The sequence below is a fragment of the Aotus nancymaae genome, unplaced genomic scaffold, assembly GCF_030222135.1.
Source record: "Aotus nancymaae isolate 86718 unplaced genomic scaffold, 86718_ANA_hifiasm-v0.15.2.pri h1tg000057l, whole genome shotgun sequence".
Classification (NCBI taxonomy): Eukaryota; Metazoa; Chordata; class Mammalia; order Primates; family Aotidae; genus Aotus; species Aotus nancymaae.
The window spans coordinates 62,706,888-62,725,864 of NW_026988471.1; the positions used below are offsets into that span (position 1 = coordinate 62,706,888).

The 18,977-nt window shown below is 37.6% G+C and overlaps 2 protein-coding genes across 11 annotated transcripts in view; one reads left to right on the forward strand and one right to left on the reverse strand.

The window, feature by feature from the left end:
• UGP2 (UDP-glucose pyrophosphorylase 2) overlaps positions 1-3,710 on the forward strand; it is a 54,804-nt gene extending 51,094 nt beyond the window's left edge. For all 3 annotated transcript variants that reach the window (XM_012477128.2, XM_064364182.1, XM_012477127.2), the window contains 2 exons: positions 2,223-2,327; positions 3,275-3,710. In XM_012477128.2, coding sequence (XP_012332551.1) covers positions 2,223-2,327; positions 3,275-3,382 — 213 coding nt within the window. In that variant the 3' untranslated portion in view covers positions 3,383-3,710. The remainder of the gene's footprint in view (positions 1-2,222; positions 2,328-3,274) is intronic.
• VPS54 (VPS54 subunit of GARP complex) overlaps positions 3,483-18,977 on the reverse strand; it is a 128,594-nt gene continuing 113,099 nt past the window's right edge. For all 8 annotated transcript variants that reach the window (XM_012477126.2, XM_012477123.2, XM_012477125.3 and 5 more), the window contains 3 exons: positions 12,062-12,169; positions 10,022-10,116; positions 3,483-5,703 (listed from right to left, as the gene is read on the reverse strand). In XM_012477126.2, the coding sequence (XP_012332549.1) occupies positions 5,598-5,703; positions 10,022-10,116; positions 12,062-12,169 (309 nt within the window). In that variant the 3' untranslated portion in view covers positions 3,483-5,597. The remainder of the gene's footprint in view (positions 5,704-10,021; positions 10,117-12,061; positions 12,170-18,977) is intronic.

The window sequence follows — 18,977 nt, forward strand, 5'->3', positions numbered from 1 at the left end:
GATAAAGATTTACCTCACATTTGAAACATGATTGCCATGGGGAGTAGAAAATAATCTTTAAATTTCAGGGCATTTTATCATATGTCTCTTCCAAGACTAATAATGTTTTCATGAGTGGGAAAAGGTTAATTCTGGCTTAAATACTTATTGAGCCCCTACCATGTGCTGGGCAGTGTGTTCTAGGTGCTAGGGATTTAGCAGCAAACAAAACAGACTCATCTTTGTCTTCATGGAATTGACATTCTTGTGGGGAAAGGATGATAAGTAAATGTATGGTATGCCAAGTGGTGGAAAATGCTATGGAGAAACATTAAAGCATGGATGGAGAATAGGGAATGCCTCAGGTGGGGAGGGGATTGTGTGATTTTACATTGAGTGGCCACAGGCAGCCTCATTGAGAAGTTGATTGGGTCTGACAAATGGGTATCTACTGCAAAAAGTGTTGTAGGCAGGTGGAATAGCAAGTACAGTAAGTCCTCACTGTCATCACTATGTTCTTGGAAACGGCCACATTAAGCAAAACAATGTATAACAATTTTACCATAGGCTAATTGATATAAACAGGAGTTCAGTTCCTACAGTTTATTTCTGGTCACAAAAATATCACCAAATTTTAAAATAAATACCAAAACACTTCTAATATTAAACATTGAAATAAATGTGAGCTGTGCATACATTAATAAGAACAAGATAATTCTTGACTCACTTATTCCAGTTCAAGGTCATGGGTTGACCAGAGCTTATCCCGGCAGCTCAGGGCCCAAGGCTGGAGGCAACCCTGGACAGGCCACCATCCCATCTCAGGGCACAGTCACACACATCCACACTCATACTGGGACCATGTAGATATGCCAATTCACCTAACATGCACGTCTTTGGGATGTAGAAGAAACCAGAATAGCTGGAGAAAGCCCACACATATGTGGGGAGAACGTGCAAACTCCACACAGACAGTAGCCCTGGCTGGGAATCTTTTTTCCCCCTCATTAACATTATAACAAAATAACATTGAACAAAACAGCACTATCGGTGGACCTGCTGTAAAACTCCACCCTAGCCTAAGTGAAATCCAAAAAATTTAATCACATGATTACTGAAATGTGACACTGAGCCTTTGTGGTTGGCCTGTGGGGTCCTGCTCTGCCATCCAACTCTATTTTAGTCCTGGGTATAGTTTGGTGCCACCTGCTGTGGATGTGTAGAATGCAGATGAGGAATTAGGTGGAAAACTATGAATGCATGTATCCTCAAAGTCAAATGAAGAAAATATTTCAAGAAAGTGGGAATTATTTGTCAAATGCTGCTGCTGCTGATTCAAGTAAGATGAGAACTTACTATTAGATTTATCAGTATGGAGGTTAGGGAGCCTCACAGGCAAGGATTTAAGAGAATGAAAAAGGAGGAATTGGAGATACGAATGCAGAAATCTCACTCAAGAGTTTTGCCTTAAAGAAAAACAGATAAATGGGGCTATAGGTGAAAAGCAATATAGGATTTGAGGTTTTTTTTTTTTTAAATGGGAGGATGTTTATACATTAATGGAAATTAATGCACAGGAGGGAAAAGCACTGAAGAGGGAGAATTGCCAAAACAATACTTGATGGGCCTTAAGAAGGGATCTGATGCACAATTCCAGTACTAGGAAGGCAGAGGAATGGGCAATGGGGGCAAGGTGGTGGTGGTGGATAGCAACCAGTGGAAGTTTTCTGATTGCTCCTACTTCCCCAGCAAAATAGGTAATGGGGTCACATAGGACAATCTCTAATGCTTGCAAATCTAAGGAAATAAAAAGACAGTGATAATTTATAATAGTTTGTACTGTTTCTCTTCCTAAAATGTGCTCTGATTTTTCAGAATCCCACCTCTATCCCCTAAAGCCCAGTTCCAGTCTAGCCTGCTTCAAATGCATGATCTCTTTTTTTCAGTTGAATTCAAATTGTGTAAACTACTCATCTGGCTCTTGGCATGTTGGTTATCTTTTTTTTTTTAAGCCTGATCTGCTCAACTATATTGTACATTGCTTGGTATAGAAACGATGTTCGTAGCTCCTGTCTCTCCGGCACAGCGTCTAGCATATGAGTGCTTAATAAATAGGTGCTTCCCATAGAGGACCTAAGCTTGGCCATAAAATGTTTTTACACTTCAGTTAAACTTTCTTGTTAATGTTTTTCCTTTCTGTGAACCCATTTCAGACAATTTTTATGTTTCTACTTTTCTGTAAGGTTCAAGATTATCTAAGAAGATTTGAAAGTATACCAGATATGCTTGAATTGGATCACCTCACAGTTTCAGGAGATGTGACATTTGGAAAGAATGTTTCATTAAAGGTATGTTGTTACAATGAAAATTGTATTTCTTACAGCTTTACAAAATAAGTCTAATTTTCTAGTCATAAATTTACATTTACTTTAAGGAATATTTGGTTAGTCTTAATTACAGTAGTATTTAAGCTGGCATTATTTAACTGAAATGAGAATCTTTAAAATCGGATCACTATTAGCGTTAGCTTCTTAAAGATGATTATTTGAATAAAAATAGAAAAAAAACCTCATTTGTACTAAATATACTCTATTAAAGGAATGTTATCACTGTAAGAATATTCATTTACATTACTGTAGTACTTGGGTACTGAGTATCATTCCAGCCTCGTGTAAGAAATAGGAGGCAAATGGGGGTATGTAAGTATTAAATCTCACAACTAAAGATACAATAGCTTTTTCCAAATCATATAATTTTTAAAAAATCTCCTAGATTTCATGTACTCTTCTCTGCTTACTTAAATGAAGATCCTGAAAAAACAAATACATATATTGAATTTTATTGCTGAGACAGACTGCCTAAAGACTTAAGACATGAAAAATCTTATCAGTAAACTGTTATAAAAACAACAACAAAACAACAGCAAAAGCCCTATGTGTAAATACAAACCAAGCACCTTTTAATTTCTTTATGAAGGTTGGCTAATGCTGGTGGCCTTGCAAGTAGGCCTTCAAAAGGGGGCGCTGCTCATTGCTGTGGTACTGGGTCCACTTCACACTCTGAGTACCACCTCTGACAAGGAGGCAGAGAACCTAGAACTACTACCAGGATTGTTACAGAAGGACACATTACAATGTTCCTTAACTGTTGTTTTTCATGTTTAATATTGTTTATAAATACAGTTACTCCACTGTACAAAGAGTTCTACATAAACTTGATCATTGTAAGATTATCAAATTGCATTTCAGTTGCAGTTGCAAGTACACTCTTGTATTTTGTTTTCCCCGTCACTTAGGGAACTGTTATCATTATTGCAAATCATGGTGACAGAATTGACATCCCACCTGGAGCAGTATTAGAGAACAAGATTGTATCTGGAAACCTTCGCATCTTGGACCACTGAAATGAAAAATACTGTGGACACTAATAATGGGCTAATTTCTTACAATGAAATGTTCTCTAGGATTCTAAAATAGGCAGGTACTTTGCTATGTTACTGTACCCTGCAGTGTTGATTTTTAGAGTTTTCTGCAATATGCTTTTTAGTCTAAGAAAAGCACAGATGGAGCAATACTTTCCTTCTTTGAAGAGGATCCCAAAAGTTAGTTCATCTTAAAGTGCAATATTGTTTAATCTTAAAACTGGGGCAACTCTTGAAGATCTTTTAACAGAAGCCTCAATGATGGTCACTTTGATGCTTGTGATTTCAAAAATAAAGCAGTGAAGCAATACTTGTGTACACTTGTACTTTATAATGCTAACAACTATGAAATAATGGTGAAATAAAATGGTTTATTCTCGCTAAACAACTGCTATATAAGTTGGAAGATTTGCTCTTGGAATATTTAAGTACTCACTGGCTAGTTACCTAGAGAGTCATTTTTGGCATTTCTAAGAATATTAATCATACCATTCTTCTTTCCATAGTAATTAAACTGAAGGTATTTAGTACCTTTCATCTAGTTCTAAAGCTGGGATGCCTGCCATGCTTTCCACAGACTCTCCATTTATTGAAACAAAATAGCATTTATTTTCCCAGCTGACAGGGGTGGGCAAAGGGAAGGCATTTCTTTCACATCCTTGTACTCTTCTCTTCTATAGTGAGGTAGGGAGTATAGCTTCATAAAAAGTTCCCTTTCCCTGAAGCTTCATTTCTTGAAGCTTGTTTATTATCACTGAAAAATGATCATTAATAATCTTTCCTGATTGATTGGAAAATCTGCTGGTAGTTCAATTTATGCCTTTTCTTTAAATTCATCCATACTTGTTTTCTCAGGCTGCTTTTTTAACTTAAAAGTTCACTATATACCATTTTTTTAAAAAGTTACCTTTTAAAGTCTGGTAATTTTTTACAGCTTTATTTTAGACAGTTTAAGAACCAATGACATACCTCTGTAATGATAAAGGAAAGAAAACAGGCTTTCCTTTTAAGAAACTGAAGAGCACAAAATAAGACTGTTTCATTGTACATAATCACCACAGGATATTAGGCACTCTGACAGAATTAGGCAAGATTCTTGGTGTGAGGTGAGGCACAGGCACTTTCATTTGTAGAGTGCTGCTGATTCTAATTTTGAAGGTAGGTGTTATAAAAGTCTTGTCACCTTATTTCTGGCCCCAACACAGCAGGCTATATTTTAAAAGAAGTTCTGTTTCTCCCTGGTCTTCGTTTGTACACACATCCAAAGTAACCTAAAAACAAGGATTCAAGGGGGGCCATACTTCATATGTTAGCTAAATGTTAAAATGAGAACTCAAAAGTAGGCAGATTATATGAATACATATTCTTACCTCTGCTAGAAATAAAAAGAAAAAAAAAAAAACCCCAACCCTTCATAGATACTTTTATAAAAATACAGATATTAAACTGTAGCCTTTTATATACCATTTCTCAAAAGTATTTAAATTAGTTGCATAAATAGATGCTAGTATCTTATTCTTTTAAGTATTACTTGTAATCAGTCTTTCAGGTATTTAGACAGCTCTGGAAGGCTTTACCCAGTTGACATACGGTGGTAGTAGAAATATTCATATGCAACACACAAAGCCTGAAACTTGACATTGGTCACTAAAACAAAAATTGAGTTCCTAAATCCAAGCAATCAAAAGATGTTTATTTGTTATAGAAAGATCTGTAAAAAAATAATTTTTCAAACAGCTTTACTTTCATAGAGAAAACTTTCTACAGAGGTTGACTAAGATTTTAAATTGTACCATCATTAAATAAGGTGGGACACCATATGAATTTCATTGCACTGGAAGAAATGCAGAGCATTTTTTAATATAAAGTATACAGAGCATTCTAGTCAACTACAGCTGTGTTACAGCTATGTGTTCTTTTGGATTTGGTCCAAAGAAACCTGAGTCTGTTTCCAGAGAGAATGAAAAATGTCATAGACACCTGATCAGTTACTCCTCACTGTAGGATGCACAAGAATGACATTCCTTGTAGATCCCACTGAATCCACTTTCCCAACACTGATACTTTCCTTTTTCCCTTCCCCCACCCCAGTTCACTTTGGGTTTCAGATTCAATTCTCAAATCACAGGCATCCAGATTTTCTTCATAACAAACACATCCCATGGTCAGATGAACTACCCAGTTTTCCAGTATTATATCACCTCTTCTGTTCCCAAATTTCAGCCATATTTAGGTCCAAATCTTTAAGGCCTTTTAAGGCTTGAAGATTTCCAGTGTAAAAAGCTACATCTGCTGTGACCAACCTAAATGGAGAGAAAATTATTTTTAAATCTCAAACTCTATTCAGATAATTAAGGTAACAGTGCTCACTGAGTCAGAGTTCTATCCTAGCTGCTACAGTATCATCTAAAATTCAGATTTCCTAGTGTCCAAATGTCAACTATTTCTCCTAGCAGGATTCCTGCTATCAATAAGAAGGTCATTTAATGCTGTATTTCAATAATAAATATTTAGAAAATGAATAAACCAATGCATGTTGGAGTCGGTTTCATTATAATTTCAGCCCAAGAAAATCAGATTTATCTTAAAACAGCATGAATTAAAATACAGAGAAAACAACAGGTAAAACTAAAATGTTTTTGATTGGTTAGTGCTAGAGTATAGGTGTGTTGACTAAAATAGTAACTCAAGGGAAACACAGGCCAGGTTTGTTAAGTGCCATCTAAGGCATTAGATACAGGCTAGTATTCATGTATATAAGGGCTACTAGATGTTTCTTTAAAAACCAAAGAGAAACAGGAAAGAACATGAATAAGTCACAGATAAAAACACCTGAATAAACAATAAACTATGAAAAAATGGTAAACCTCAGGAAAATGCAAATCAAAACAAGGTACTATTATTCCCCATCAGACTGGCAACAACTAAGAAAGCTAGCAGCAAATGTTGGCAAGATGTGGGATCAGAAATTGTCACAAACTACTCCACTAATGTGGGAGCATTAACTTGGTACGGCCACTGTCAATACCTAGCAATATGAAAATGTGTATTAACTCCAGTTCACCTATAGGTATATGCCCTGAAGGCATGGTCACACCATTAGACATATATGAGGATCTTCAGTATGGCATGGTTGTAATGGAAAAAAAGTAATGACTTAGCAATTTATCACTAGGGGAGATGTTTAATTTACATATGGTTGATTCATGGCGAGGAGCAGTGGCTCATGCCTGTAATCCCAGCACTTGGGGAGGCTGAGGCAGGAGGATCACCTGAGCTCAGGAATTTGAGACCATCCTGAGCAACAGAGCAAGATCTTATGTCTACAAAACAAAATTTAAAAACTAGCTGGGTGTGGTGGCACATGCTGGTAGTCCCAGCTACTGGGGAATCTGTGGTGGGAGGACTGCTTGAGCCACTGAGGTTGAGACTGCAGTGAGCCATGATCACACCACTGCCCTCCAGCCTGGGTGACCAGGAGACCCTGTCTCAAAAAAAAAAGTTGTTTGATGTGATGGGATATTACACAGCAGTCAAAAATAGACTACTTCCATATATCAACAAAGATAAATCAGTAAAAATGCCTAGTACAAAGCAAGAAAGCAAGCTGCATATATGCAATATACCATTTAAGTAAATTTACACAACAGTACTACATATTTTTCATAAACCTAGGTATAATAAATAGACTAAAAGAATATAGACTAAATTCACTGGAAATGTTGCCTAAAGACTGGGAGAAAAAGGGAATGGGACTGCAGATGGGAGATGGGGTGCAAAGGTGTACTTCAGCTTCATTTGGAATGTAGTTTTTTGAATACCATTTTAAAAATAAACATTTTTTTTTTTTTTTTTTTTTTTGAGATGGAGTTTCGCTCATTACCCAGGCTGGAGTGCAATGGCGCGATCTCGGCTCACCACAACCTCCACCCCCTGGGTTCAGGCAATTCTCCTGCCTCAGCCTCCTGAGTAGCTGAGATTACAGGCACGCACCACCATGCCCAGCTAATTTTTTGTATTTTTAGTAGAGACGGGGTTTCACCATGTTGACCAGGATGGTCTCGATCTCTTGACCTCGTGATCCACCCGCCTCGGCCTCCCAAAGTGCTGGGATTACAGGCGTGAGCCACTGCACCCAGCTAAATAAATATTTTTTTCAAGTGAAAATGACAAATGTTGATCAATTCTGGGTAGTAGAAATATAAATAGTTTATTATTCTCTGTATGTCTCTTAAAAATATCTTAAAATAGAGGGAAAAAATCGCATTAAAAAGTATAGGGCAGGGCTGGGCAGGGCACAGTGGCTCACACCTGTAATCCCAGCACTTTAGGAGGCCGAGGTGGGCAGATCACCTGAGGTCAGGAGTTTGAGACCAGCCTGGCCAACATGGTGAAACCCTGTCTCTACTAAAAATACAAAGATTAGCCAGACATGGTGGCATGTGCCTGTAATCCCAGCTACTCGGAGGCTGAGGCAAAAGAATCCCTTGAAGCTGGGAGGTGGAGGCTGCAGTGAGCCAAGATCACACCGCTGTACTCCAGACTGGGCGACAGAGCCATACTACATCTCGGGGGGAAAAAAAAAGTACAGGGCTGGGAGAGGGAGAAATAAGAGGCAGTAGTGAAAACGTCTGGAGTAGTGAAAATGTTTGGAACTAGATACAGGTGGTGGTTACGCATCATTGTGAAGACACTAAATGCCACTGAATTATTCACTTTGAAATGGTTAATTTTATGTTACGTGAATTTCACCTCAAAAAAAGTCAAAAGAAAAGCTACATTTTTAGAGCAATTTCAGAAACAAAAATTCCTTTTAAGCAGGCAGTTTATGTCCTTGGCTAAAGAGCAGAGGTTAATCTTCAGGCATCTTACAAACACATGAATTGACTTACAAAGGATGAGTTTCTGTTAGTATATGATAGTGAGGATCTCCAAGGTCAGACTGACCCCCAAATAGCTATATTAAGAAAGAAAACAATAGCTAACAAGTTAGCTTGGATGCTTCACAACTACTGGTCTGCAAAAAGCCAACTAACCAACCCAGATTTAGTTATGGGAATAAAAGTAAAAGGGTATGAGGGGGGTAGGCCTTAAAAATATTATTAGCTTTTATTGAACAGCCTCTTTACAGTACAGTATACATCTTTATCAAGAGTCACTAAGTTTCTAATAGCTATCATCTCTTCAGGAGCAGAACATTCAATAGCGGGTCCCTTATGTATGTACCATTTGTATCATCTGACATCAAGTGAGAGATATACACAGTGTCACCCACATGATGTTCTTGCTGAAAATATCTGACTATGTACGTATAATGCTATTAAATTCATGTTGATTTTCTTAGGTGGTGTTCAGGTATCATGATTGTGTAAAAATGTCCTTGTTTCTAGAGACACATGTCAAAATATTTAGGGGTTAAATTTATGATGACTGCAGCCTACTCTTTTGGATGTTTGGCAAAAGGGAGGTATGGGGTAGGAGGGAAAAGGAGCGAGAGTGGCAGGAAGAATGTGGCAAAATTTTAATAGTTGATAAATCTAGGTAAGAGGTATTCAGTGTTCATCATTGTCCTTTAACTGTTCCATGGCTTTGAAATTTTTGAAAGCTAATAATTCTTTAAAAAGAAAAAGAAGAATCAGGTAATAAGAGACAGTATCATTCTTGCATGAAACTCTTAAATTCAGCCCAACAGATTCAGCAGAATGAAGCTTTCACATAGCCTTTTGCAAAATCGATTCACTGTACTTTTTAAATGGCAGGGCCAACTTCTGATCCCAACATACATTTTTTCATTTTCCATTTGTTCTTATAAGTTTGAAATTTAAGCCTGAAATTCCTTTAACAGGGAATAAAATTTTATTCCTAAAAACTCTAACACACTAAGGAACTGATATTAAGATGTAACTAAATGATCGGTACTTAAAATTTTGTAAAATATCTTCCCCATATCTTTATCTATATTAGTCTTCATAAAAATCCTGTTAAGGAAATTTTTATCATCATCCCTATTTTCAAATCTAAAAAACCTAAGCTGAGGGAAAGTAAGTGATCTGGCCAAAGTTATACAGCTAGTAAGTGACAGAACTAGAACTTAACCCAAGTTTTCAGATTCTAAATCCTACATTTTCTCTTTTATGTACTATGCTATTTTAACAGTAATATATACAATTTTATCAATAGCTTACAATAAAATATATACATATACTTACTTTTCATAACCCTGTGAAGGAATTAAGACAGACTTCATCCTTGTTATTTATAAATCTGGCACAGAGGTTAAGTGACATTCATATGGTTACACAGCTACTAAGTAGAACTTTGAATCCTGTTTAAATAGGGTACTGGGTATCTAAGGAAGTACTACTAACTCATACTGCCTCAAAACACATATATAAGGTCGAGTAAGTAATTGTCCACGTATAAACCACTTTTAGATAGGTAGATAGAAACAGGTATCATTTCTACAGGGGAAAAAAAAACCCACAAAAGCTTGCTGATTTTACAACTTTGGTCTCCAGTATGATTATAGCAGAAAAGGATGGCATAAAGAATCAAAACTGATCATTAAAACAATTTGATATGGGAGTATATGGTAAAAATGTTAAAAGAAAAAAAACATACCCATTTTGAGGTCCTCCATCATTTATCACATTTAAGTGAGATAATTGCTTTTTCAAGTGGAGTTTATAGCTTGCATTAATTCTTAAAAATAACATCTGAAAAAGAAATAGAGCTAAGTTTCTTTAAGTTTTACTGAAATAGAAGATGTAAGTATCTGAGTTATCAATATTATTTAGAGAAAGTATTTTTAAAAACCAAAATCTTTGCTTTGGCATATACTTTTAAAATGCTCCTCTGAAAGTATTCTATTGCTATTTCACTACATTTTTTTCTCCTTAATTGGATAAAACTTTTTACCCTTCTTAGCAGTACTCCTTTTTGGAAAAGTTTCTGTAAGGTAAGTGGGATCAACTGTGACAGGTACAAAGAATAAAAAGCAATGGGGAATTTTGTAATATGTTAAGTAGGAACTTAATAGGGGAAAAATGTCACAATGATAGAGGCAAAGATACCTTCATACTTCTTATCCAGTAAAATCAAAGTATTTTATTGTTTTTGCATGCAGAGTTTTCATGCAATAACTCAATATTTCTTTGGGAAATACCTAACCTAAAATTATATACAATGAATTTATGAAATGATTTTGTGATATAACATTTTCTGTGGGAAAAATATATATAATACTCTATGGATGTTTTGTGGAATTACTAGTATTCAAGTGGCAACAGTGACATAAAATAACATTTGCCCAGCTTTGACAAGGGTACCCTTTAAATTACACTGCATATAAAAACACATTAAGTACCTGTATGCCCAGCTCTCTGACCTGGCTAAGTCTTGCTCTAGAATTAGAACTCAGATGGTAAATCCAGAAGGTCAGAATGTCAGAGGTGGAGGATTTTACATGTGAAATGGAAAAGATGGCTTAGCTAAGAAGAAATTAGAAGGAAAAAGGAGACAACCCTAGTGTGTACACCACACTTTATGGCTCCCTTTCAGTCCTCAATGAGTCCCAAAGGAGTTACATGACATTTATTCATGAGTTTGGTATGACTTATAAAAACCTAGAGAAGCATGAAGAAAATGGTAATAGCTAGTATAGGATAGAAGTCTGAGGAGGCATAGGAAAGGAGACCAGCAGGAACAAGAGTAGGCAAGAGATACTAAGAAAGCCACCCTCTGCTCCCAAATACCATTTCCCCACACTCAACCAAGTAAGAGAGACAAACTGAAATAAACTTGTCTGAATAGCAAAAATCTCAGTGAAAGTTAAATTCATTAGTCATAAAGCAATTAGATTTTAATATTATAATATTATGGTATAATATTAAACTCTACAAATTAGGCATACCTATTATGGAGGAAATAAGCTAAGATTGATGTAAAAAAAAAAAAAAAAAAAAAAAAGAAAAGACTGGTTTAAAAAAAGGGAATACTGGAAACTTCAAAGGTCCAGGAGAGGGAAACAGGGGTGTAGGGGGTAGGATTGTTACTGAAGAATGAAGAGAAGTCTGTGATAATACTGTTGTAGGGGAATACAGTAGAGATAGAAGGGTGGGTACTTCATAGCTGAGAGGTGCCAAAGACTCCTCCACCCTGCATTTTGCTCTTTATCCTGGTTTGTCTTTACTACATATCACTTATGCTGATCTAACAATAAAGCAGACTGATTAATTACACGTGTTAATCTTATCAACTCTATCACTAATTCTTTCCATATCCAATTTGAATTACAATCACAGTAACATATTTTGCTACTCATTGATAAAGGCCAACTCTAATTTTCCAAAGAACAGTGTAATAGATGATGTAAGTAGAATCTGGGACTACTGATAACAGACAAATAGAAAACCTACTTTTTAGAATTATCATATATAGTAAAGCTATAGCTCTGGTCTGTCACTGCAAGGAGCACTCTGAAATTAGAAATTTTTATCCATGTTTTATATTATATTGTTAATATAACAACGTAAAAAAATGATAACCATATTGGAACATGAACAGCTTAACTATGCCAAAAGCATGTCAAAACACGCCAATTCTGCACAGATATTGTATGTTATATATACATGAGTAGTTTTAGGAATTACTTATACCCACCTGTGTTTGTTCTTCTGGAAGGAGATCAAATATAGCTTCATGCATTTTTGTCATTTGCTTACAAATATTCCTGAAACAGGCAGAAGGAACAGGAGCCTTCACCTCATACTGGTAGGAAAAAATAATGAGAATTATGTTCATGTCCTCTGAATTGCATATTGTCTCCACCATTCCCAGAGACATACACAGATTTACTGTCCCTCCACATATCCAATTCTGGTATAGTACTGTAGCTTCCACTTTTCAAATGTGATCTGTGCTACTCATACAAATCTTGAGAACATTTCATTCAATACCTTAATCCATTTGGAAGAAGCTAAACTAGCTTAGTGGCTAAGAACACAGGCTGCTTCCAATTTTAAAACAGACTGCTGGGTTCAGATCCCAGCTCCTCCAATTCTAAGCTTTGTGATGTTGGGCAAGTTACTTAATTTCTCTATCTCAAAGGGCTGCTGTGATGATTAAAAAAAGAGTACTCATAAAAACACAAAACAGTGCTCGATACAAAATACTCAAAAAAATGTTAGCTAGTAATCTGGCTCGATATACAATGTAGCCCCTCCAAATAAACAGATTATGTTTTAAACATGAATTTAAAAATTAGCCAGGGTGTGATGGCAGGTGCCTGTAATCCCAGCTATTCAGGAGGCTGAGACAGGAGAATCACTTGAACCTGGGAGGCAGAGGTTGCAGTGAGCTGAGATATTGTGCCACTGCACTGCAGCCTGGGTGACAAGAGTGAAACTGTCTCAAAAAAAAAAGAATGTGTCAACATGATCATACCTGAGATCAAAAGAAAAATCTCACAAAATTAAAATATTCTTTTTATTTTGTAGGTGGGTCAATATAGCAATCATATTTTGCCCTAACACTAAAGTAAAGGAAGACTTTTTCAGCAAAGTTCTATGCTGAAAATTTAAACAGGTAAATTTGTTTTACCATTCCTACAAATGAAACAATATGGTAGTATGACTTTAAAAACCATCTTTTGGCTTAGAATTCACACAGCTGAAATTATATACCATTTTATTTATGAGACAAATTTGGGCTAAATATATTTTAAATGTACTAATGTTATATTAGTATATTTCATTAAAATGTACTAATATACACTAGTTTATTAAAATGAGACAAGTGCCAATAAAATGCTGTAAAAGAACCATGTACAGATTACCATGTGACTGAATTAAGTAAGCAAAGTTGTGACACCCGAGGGCTTTTCTCTCTTCACCCTAGAAATATATCAAACATTCTCTTATCTTTTTATCTTTTTTATTAATAACAGCTTTGAGATATAATTCACTTACCATAAAATTCATTATTTTAGAATACAAAATTCAGTGGGTTTTAGTAAATTCATAGTTATACAACTATTACCGCTAATTTATAAACATTTTCATTACCTCCAAAAGAAATTCCAAACCCAAAAGTTGTACTTCTGCACTCTCCCTTTTTCCCAGCCCCTAGCAACCACCAGTCTACTTTCTGTCTCTGTGAATTTGCTTATTCTGCACATTTCATATAAATGGAATCATACAATATGTGGCTTGTAACTGGCTGCTTTCCCTAAACATAATGCTTTTGTTTATGAATGAGTCGGTACTTCATTTCTTTTTTCTTTTTATTTATTTAGTCGTTTGTTAGTTATTTTTAGAGATAGTATCTCACTCTGTCACCTAGGCTAATGTGCAGTGGTATGATCATAGCCCACTGTAACCTGGAACTCCTGGGCTCAAGCAATCTTTCCACTTTAGCCTTCTGAGTAGCTAGGACTACAGGCACGCACTACCACACCCAGCTTAAGCACTTCAATTCTTTTTATGGCTAAATCACATTTAGTTTGTGGACATACCACATTTTGTTTATCCTTTCATCAACTGATGGACATCTGGGTTGATCCCACTTTTTGATTATTATGAATAATGCTGTTAGGAACATTCATGTACAGGTTTTTGTGTGGACAAATGTTTTCAATACACTTGGGTATATACCTAGTAGAAGACTTACTGGATCATATGGTAACTCCATGTTTAATCTTTTGAGGAAATGCCAAACTGTTTTCCAAAGTAGCTGCACCATTTTATAATATCACTAGCAATGTATGCAGGTTTTAATTTATTCTCCACATCCTCATCAACACTTGCTATGTTTTTTTAATTTTAGCCATCCTAATAAGTATAAAGTATTATTTATGGTAACATCCTCTTAACCACCCCCTGTACTGGGTTGAATAGTGTCCCCTCAAAACTCATGTCCACCTGGTACCTTATGAGGTCATAATGGATTAGAGTGGGACCTAAATCCACTGACTGGTGTCTTTATACAAGAAAGAAATTCAGACACAGAGACACACACAGAGTCAAGGCAACCATGTGAAGACAAGGCAGAGATACCAGCACAAGGCAACTACAAGCCAAGGAATGCCAAGGACTGACAACAACCACCTGAAGTGGGAAAGAAGCAGGGAAGAATTCTTCCCAGGAGCCTTCAGAGGGAGCAGAGCCTGGTCCACACCTTCATTTCAGACTTCTAGGCTCCAGATTGGGAAAAGAACAAACTTCTACGATTTTAAGTCACCCAATTTGTGGTAATTTATTATAGCAGCCCTAAAAACCTAAGATATTCCCCCAAACCTTCCTTCACCTCTGCTTTTCCTAAAGGTACTATTCTTTCCATATTACCTTTACTGTCACCTAAATTCCAGATTGTACTTCTTTACTCTCAATTTATAAAATTTGGTTGCTGACACCATCTAACTACCTTCCTCTACTAACTATAACACTCTTCTGAAAGTGTGTATATATGTACGTGTGTGCGTGTGTGTGCGTGTTTGTGAGTATGTATGTATTCTTGAATGAATGCATCAGATTCACTACTACTTGGAGTGTACAAAGATGAATCAATGACAGTCCCTTTGGAGAGATAACTATCTAAGAGCTGATTGGTGTTCCAAAAAGTGGACAAGGAATGCTATAGGAACTCAAGTGAAGAACATTTGCACAATGATGTCTAATGGCTTCCCGAGCTGCACACCTGAGCTGTTCAGTCTTCAAAGGGAAAAAAACAGGTGAAAGTATTCCAAATAGAGGACATACCATATCATCTCAAATCTGTTTTATATACTATCTGATTAATACTTCTCAAGTACAATTCCAGTCATATGATTCATTCATTAAAAAACTTTGGGTTCTACTTTTATTTAAAATTTAGAAAGCTGCAAATAGAACATTGCTACTACCTTAACAATATAAAAAAACTGAGATAATCTATAAAATCACAATTTTTCTTGAATCCATCAAAGGACAGAGATCAGGGGAACCAAGGGAACTAATTCTGAAGACTGAGAAGGCCATCTGAGGAGAGATGATACACAGAAACTGTCCACTTTTGGCAGAGCATAAAAAGAAGAGGTAACCACAAGAGAGGAAAGTAAGAAGAAAATAACTAACATTTTAACAAATTCCTAAAGGCCAAACATGGGCTAAAATATATTTAGGATAATTTAAAACCCTAGCCACAAGGGGAATTTGCACTCATGTAGAAGAACTTTATTCCACAGCCTCCAGGAGGTACTCGGAAGAAACAGGAGGATCAAAGGGAGAAGACCATATAGATCCACTCTCAGCACAGTTTTCAAGAGGCGATTAGCTGCCACAAGGGAATAGAAACAAATGTCATCCGTTTCCCCCAAACCCTATTCTCACACAAAGCAAAAGGCCTGTCACTGAGAAGGGGCAGCAAACTCTAACCACTGGGGTCACTGTGTGAAGGCAGGAACAAAATATGCCTGTTCCTGGGCTGGGCACAGTGGCTCACGCCTGTAATACCAGCACTTTGGGAGGCCAAGGCAGGTGGAACACCTGGGGTCAGGAATTTGAGACCAGCCTGGCCAACATGGTGAAACACCATCTCTACTAAAAATACAAAAATAGCTGGGCATGGTGGTGCATACCTCTAATCCTAGCTACTCAGGAGGCTGAGGCAAGAGAATTGCTTGAACCCAGGAGGCAGAAGTTGTAGTAAGCTGAGATCATTGCACTCCGGCCAGGGTGACAAAAGTGAAACTCCTCAAAATGAAACAAAAAAAGTGCCTGCTCCTGAAGGAAGGGAAAAAAGCACCTGAAGTCCAAGATCTTGCACCAGTCGAAGCAGAGGTTGCCAGCAGAAGTATGGGTTCCACATTTAGGGCCCAGGTATACAGGCTCTACCTAAGATGGAGACCACACAAGAAGAACAAATATTTCCCCTATTACCCTTAAGAGTCCAGCACTGAGGCTCTGTAGTGCAGGTGTAGGTATACAGAGATGACTGAAACATGATGGTGAAACAAACGCTGAGAGAAAACCTTTAACAACACCTCAGGCCCTACATTAAACATAAGGTAATAGCAGCCTGCTACTGAAGGAGTTGGAAGCCTCGGGTGTACTAAGGATAACAATAGCAACAACGAAACAGAAACCTAGCTTGGTTATTGAATAATTAGATTCAATTCGTAACAAAAAACAGCCTGACAGAAGAGGCATGTCCATTTCCACGCTTAAACACTATCGACCTCACAGTCTCTACTATTCTTCTACATACAAGGTTCAGCAAAATTACAAAATACACAAAAAAGTAAATAATATCCCACTGTCAAGAAATAAAGCAACCAACAGAAACAGACTCAGAGATAATCCAGATGTTGAAATGATCAGAGGGAGAAAGAAAAATAACTGATTAGGTCAGGTGCAGCAGCTCACGCCTATAATCCCAGCACTTTGGGAGGCTGAAGTGGGTGGATCACCTGAGGTCAGGAGTTCAGACCAGCCTGGCGAACATGGCAAAACCCCGTCTCTACTAAATATACAAAAATTAGCTAGGTGTGTTGGCGCATGCTGATGATCCCTCCTACTCCAGAGGCTGAGATACAAGAATCGCTTAAACCCAGGAGGCGGAGGTCGCAGTGAGCTGAGATCACCCCACTGCACTCCAGCCTGGATGAAAGAGCGAGACTCTGTCTCAAAAATAAAACAAAAAATAAAGTAAAATAAAAAATAAAATAACTGATTAACATGTTAAAGGATCTAATGGAACAAAAATCTCAAAACAGAAAATGAAACTATAAAAAAGGAAACACACAACAGGACCAAGAAGCGCAGAAGAAATTCAAGCATGATCAAAAACACACAAAACTTAGATACATCATAGTCAAACTGCTGAAAATTAAAGACGGTATTTTGAAAGCAAGTAGAGTGAAAAGAGACCTTACAAAGTAATGTCTCAGGAACGAAGAATGACAACAGACTTCTTGTTGAAAACTGTGCAAGCCAGAAGACAAGTGACCTGAATTCTAAATCTAGCATAAAATCTTTGAAAAATGAAGACGAAATACAGGCTTTTTCAAACAAAAACTGAGGCAATTCATTGCTGGAAGGTATATATACAAGAAATAGTAACTGAATGTTTTCAGGCAGAAGAGTATGGTATCGGATGGATGCAAGCAAAGTAACAAAGAGCTCCAAAAATTTACCCTCATTTTTCGTAAAAATGAGGATAAATATGTAAGGCATTGTTTTCCTCATTTTTATCACCTTAAAAGATAACTGATAGTCTAAAGCAAAAATAGTGGCAAGGTATCATTGATTTTATAAAATATGTAGAAGTAAAATGCACGACAACAATGGCACACAATAGGAGAGGGAGACAACAGGTATCCTGCCATAAAGTTCTTATACAATCAGGGAAGTAATGTAATCGTATTATTTAAAGGTAGACTTAAAGATGTATGTTATAATCCGTAGAGCGGCCACTAGAAACAAACACAGAAACATAGTACACCAATTTTAAAGATTAAACAAAATGAAACTATAAAAAACCATTTAATCCTACTTCTGGGCAAGATGGTCAAATAGGAACAGCTCTGGTCTGCAGCTCCCAGTGAGATCAACTCAGAAGGCAGGTGATTTCTGTATTTCCAACTAAGGTACCTAGCTGATCTTACTGGGACTGGTTAGACAGTGGGTACAGCTCACGAAGGGCAAGCAGAAGCAGGGTGGGGCGTTGCCTCACCAGGGAAGAGCAAGCGGTCAGGGAATACCCTCTGCTAGCCAAGGAGAGCCAGGAGGAGTTGTGCTGTAAAAAATGGTGCATTCCGACCCAGATATTACACGCTTCCCAGGGCCTTCACCACCCACAGACCAGGAGACTCCCTCTATTGCCTACCCACCAGGGCCCTGGGTTTCAAGCACAAAACTGGGCAGCTGTTTGGGCAGACACCAAGCTAGCTACAGGAGTTTTTTTGTTCATACCCCAGTGGGACCAGGAACTCGAGACTTTTCACTCCCCTGAAAAGGGGTCTGAAGCCAGGAAGCTAAGTGGTCTAGCTCAGTGGATCCCACCCCCACTGAGCCCAGCAAGCTAAGATCCACTGGCTTGACATTCTCGTTGCCAGCACAGTAGTCTGAAGTTGATTTGGAACACTAAAGCTTGGTAGGGGGAGGGGCGTCCACTATTACTGAGGCTTGAGTAGGCTGTTTTCCCCTCACATTGTAAACAAAGCTGCCGGAAGGTTCAAAATGGACAGCACCCACTGCAGCTCAGCAAAGCTGCTATAGCCAGACTACCTCTCTAGATTCCTCCTCTCTGGGCAGGGCATCTATAAAAGAAAGGCAGCAGCCTCAGTTAGGGGCTTATAGATAAAACTCCCATCTCCCTGGGACAGAGTACCTCGGGGAAGGGGCGGCTATGAGCCCAGCTTTAGCATACTTAAATATTCCTGCCTGCTGGCTCTGAAGAGAGCAGTAGATCTCCCAGCACAGTGCTCGAGTTCTGCTAAGGGACAGACTGCCTCCTCAAGTGGGTCACTGACCCCTGTGCCTCCTGAATGGGAGACACCTCCAAGCAGGGGTTGACAGACACCTCATACAGGAGAGCTCTG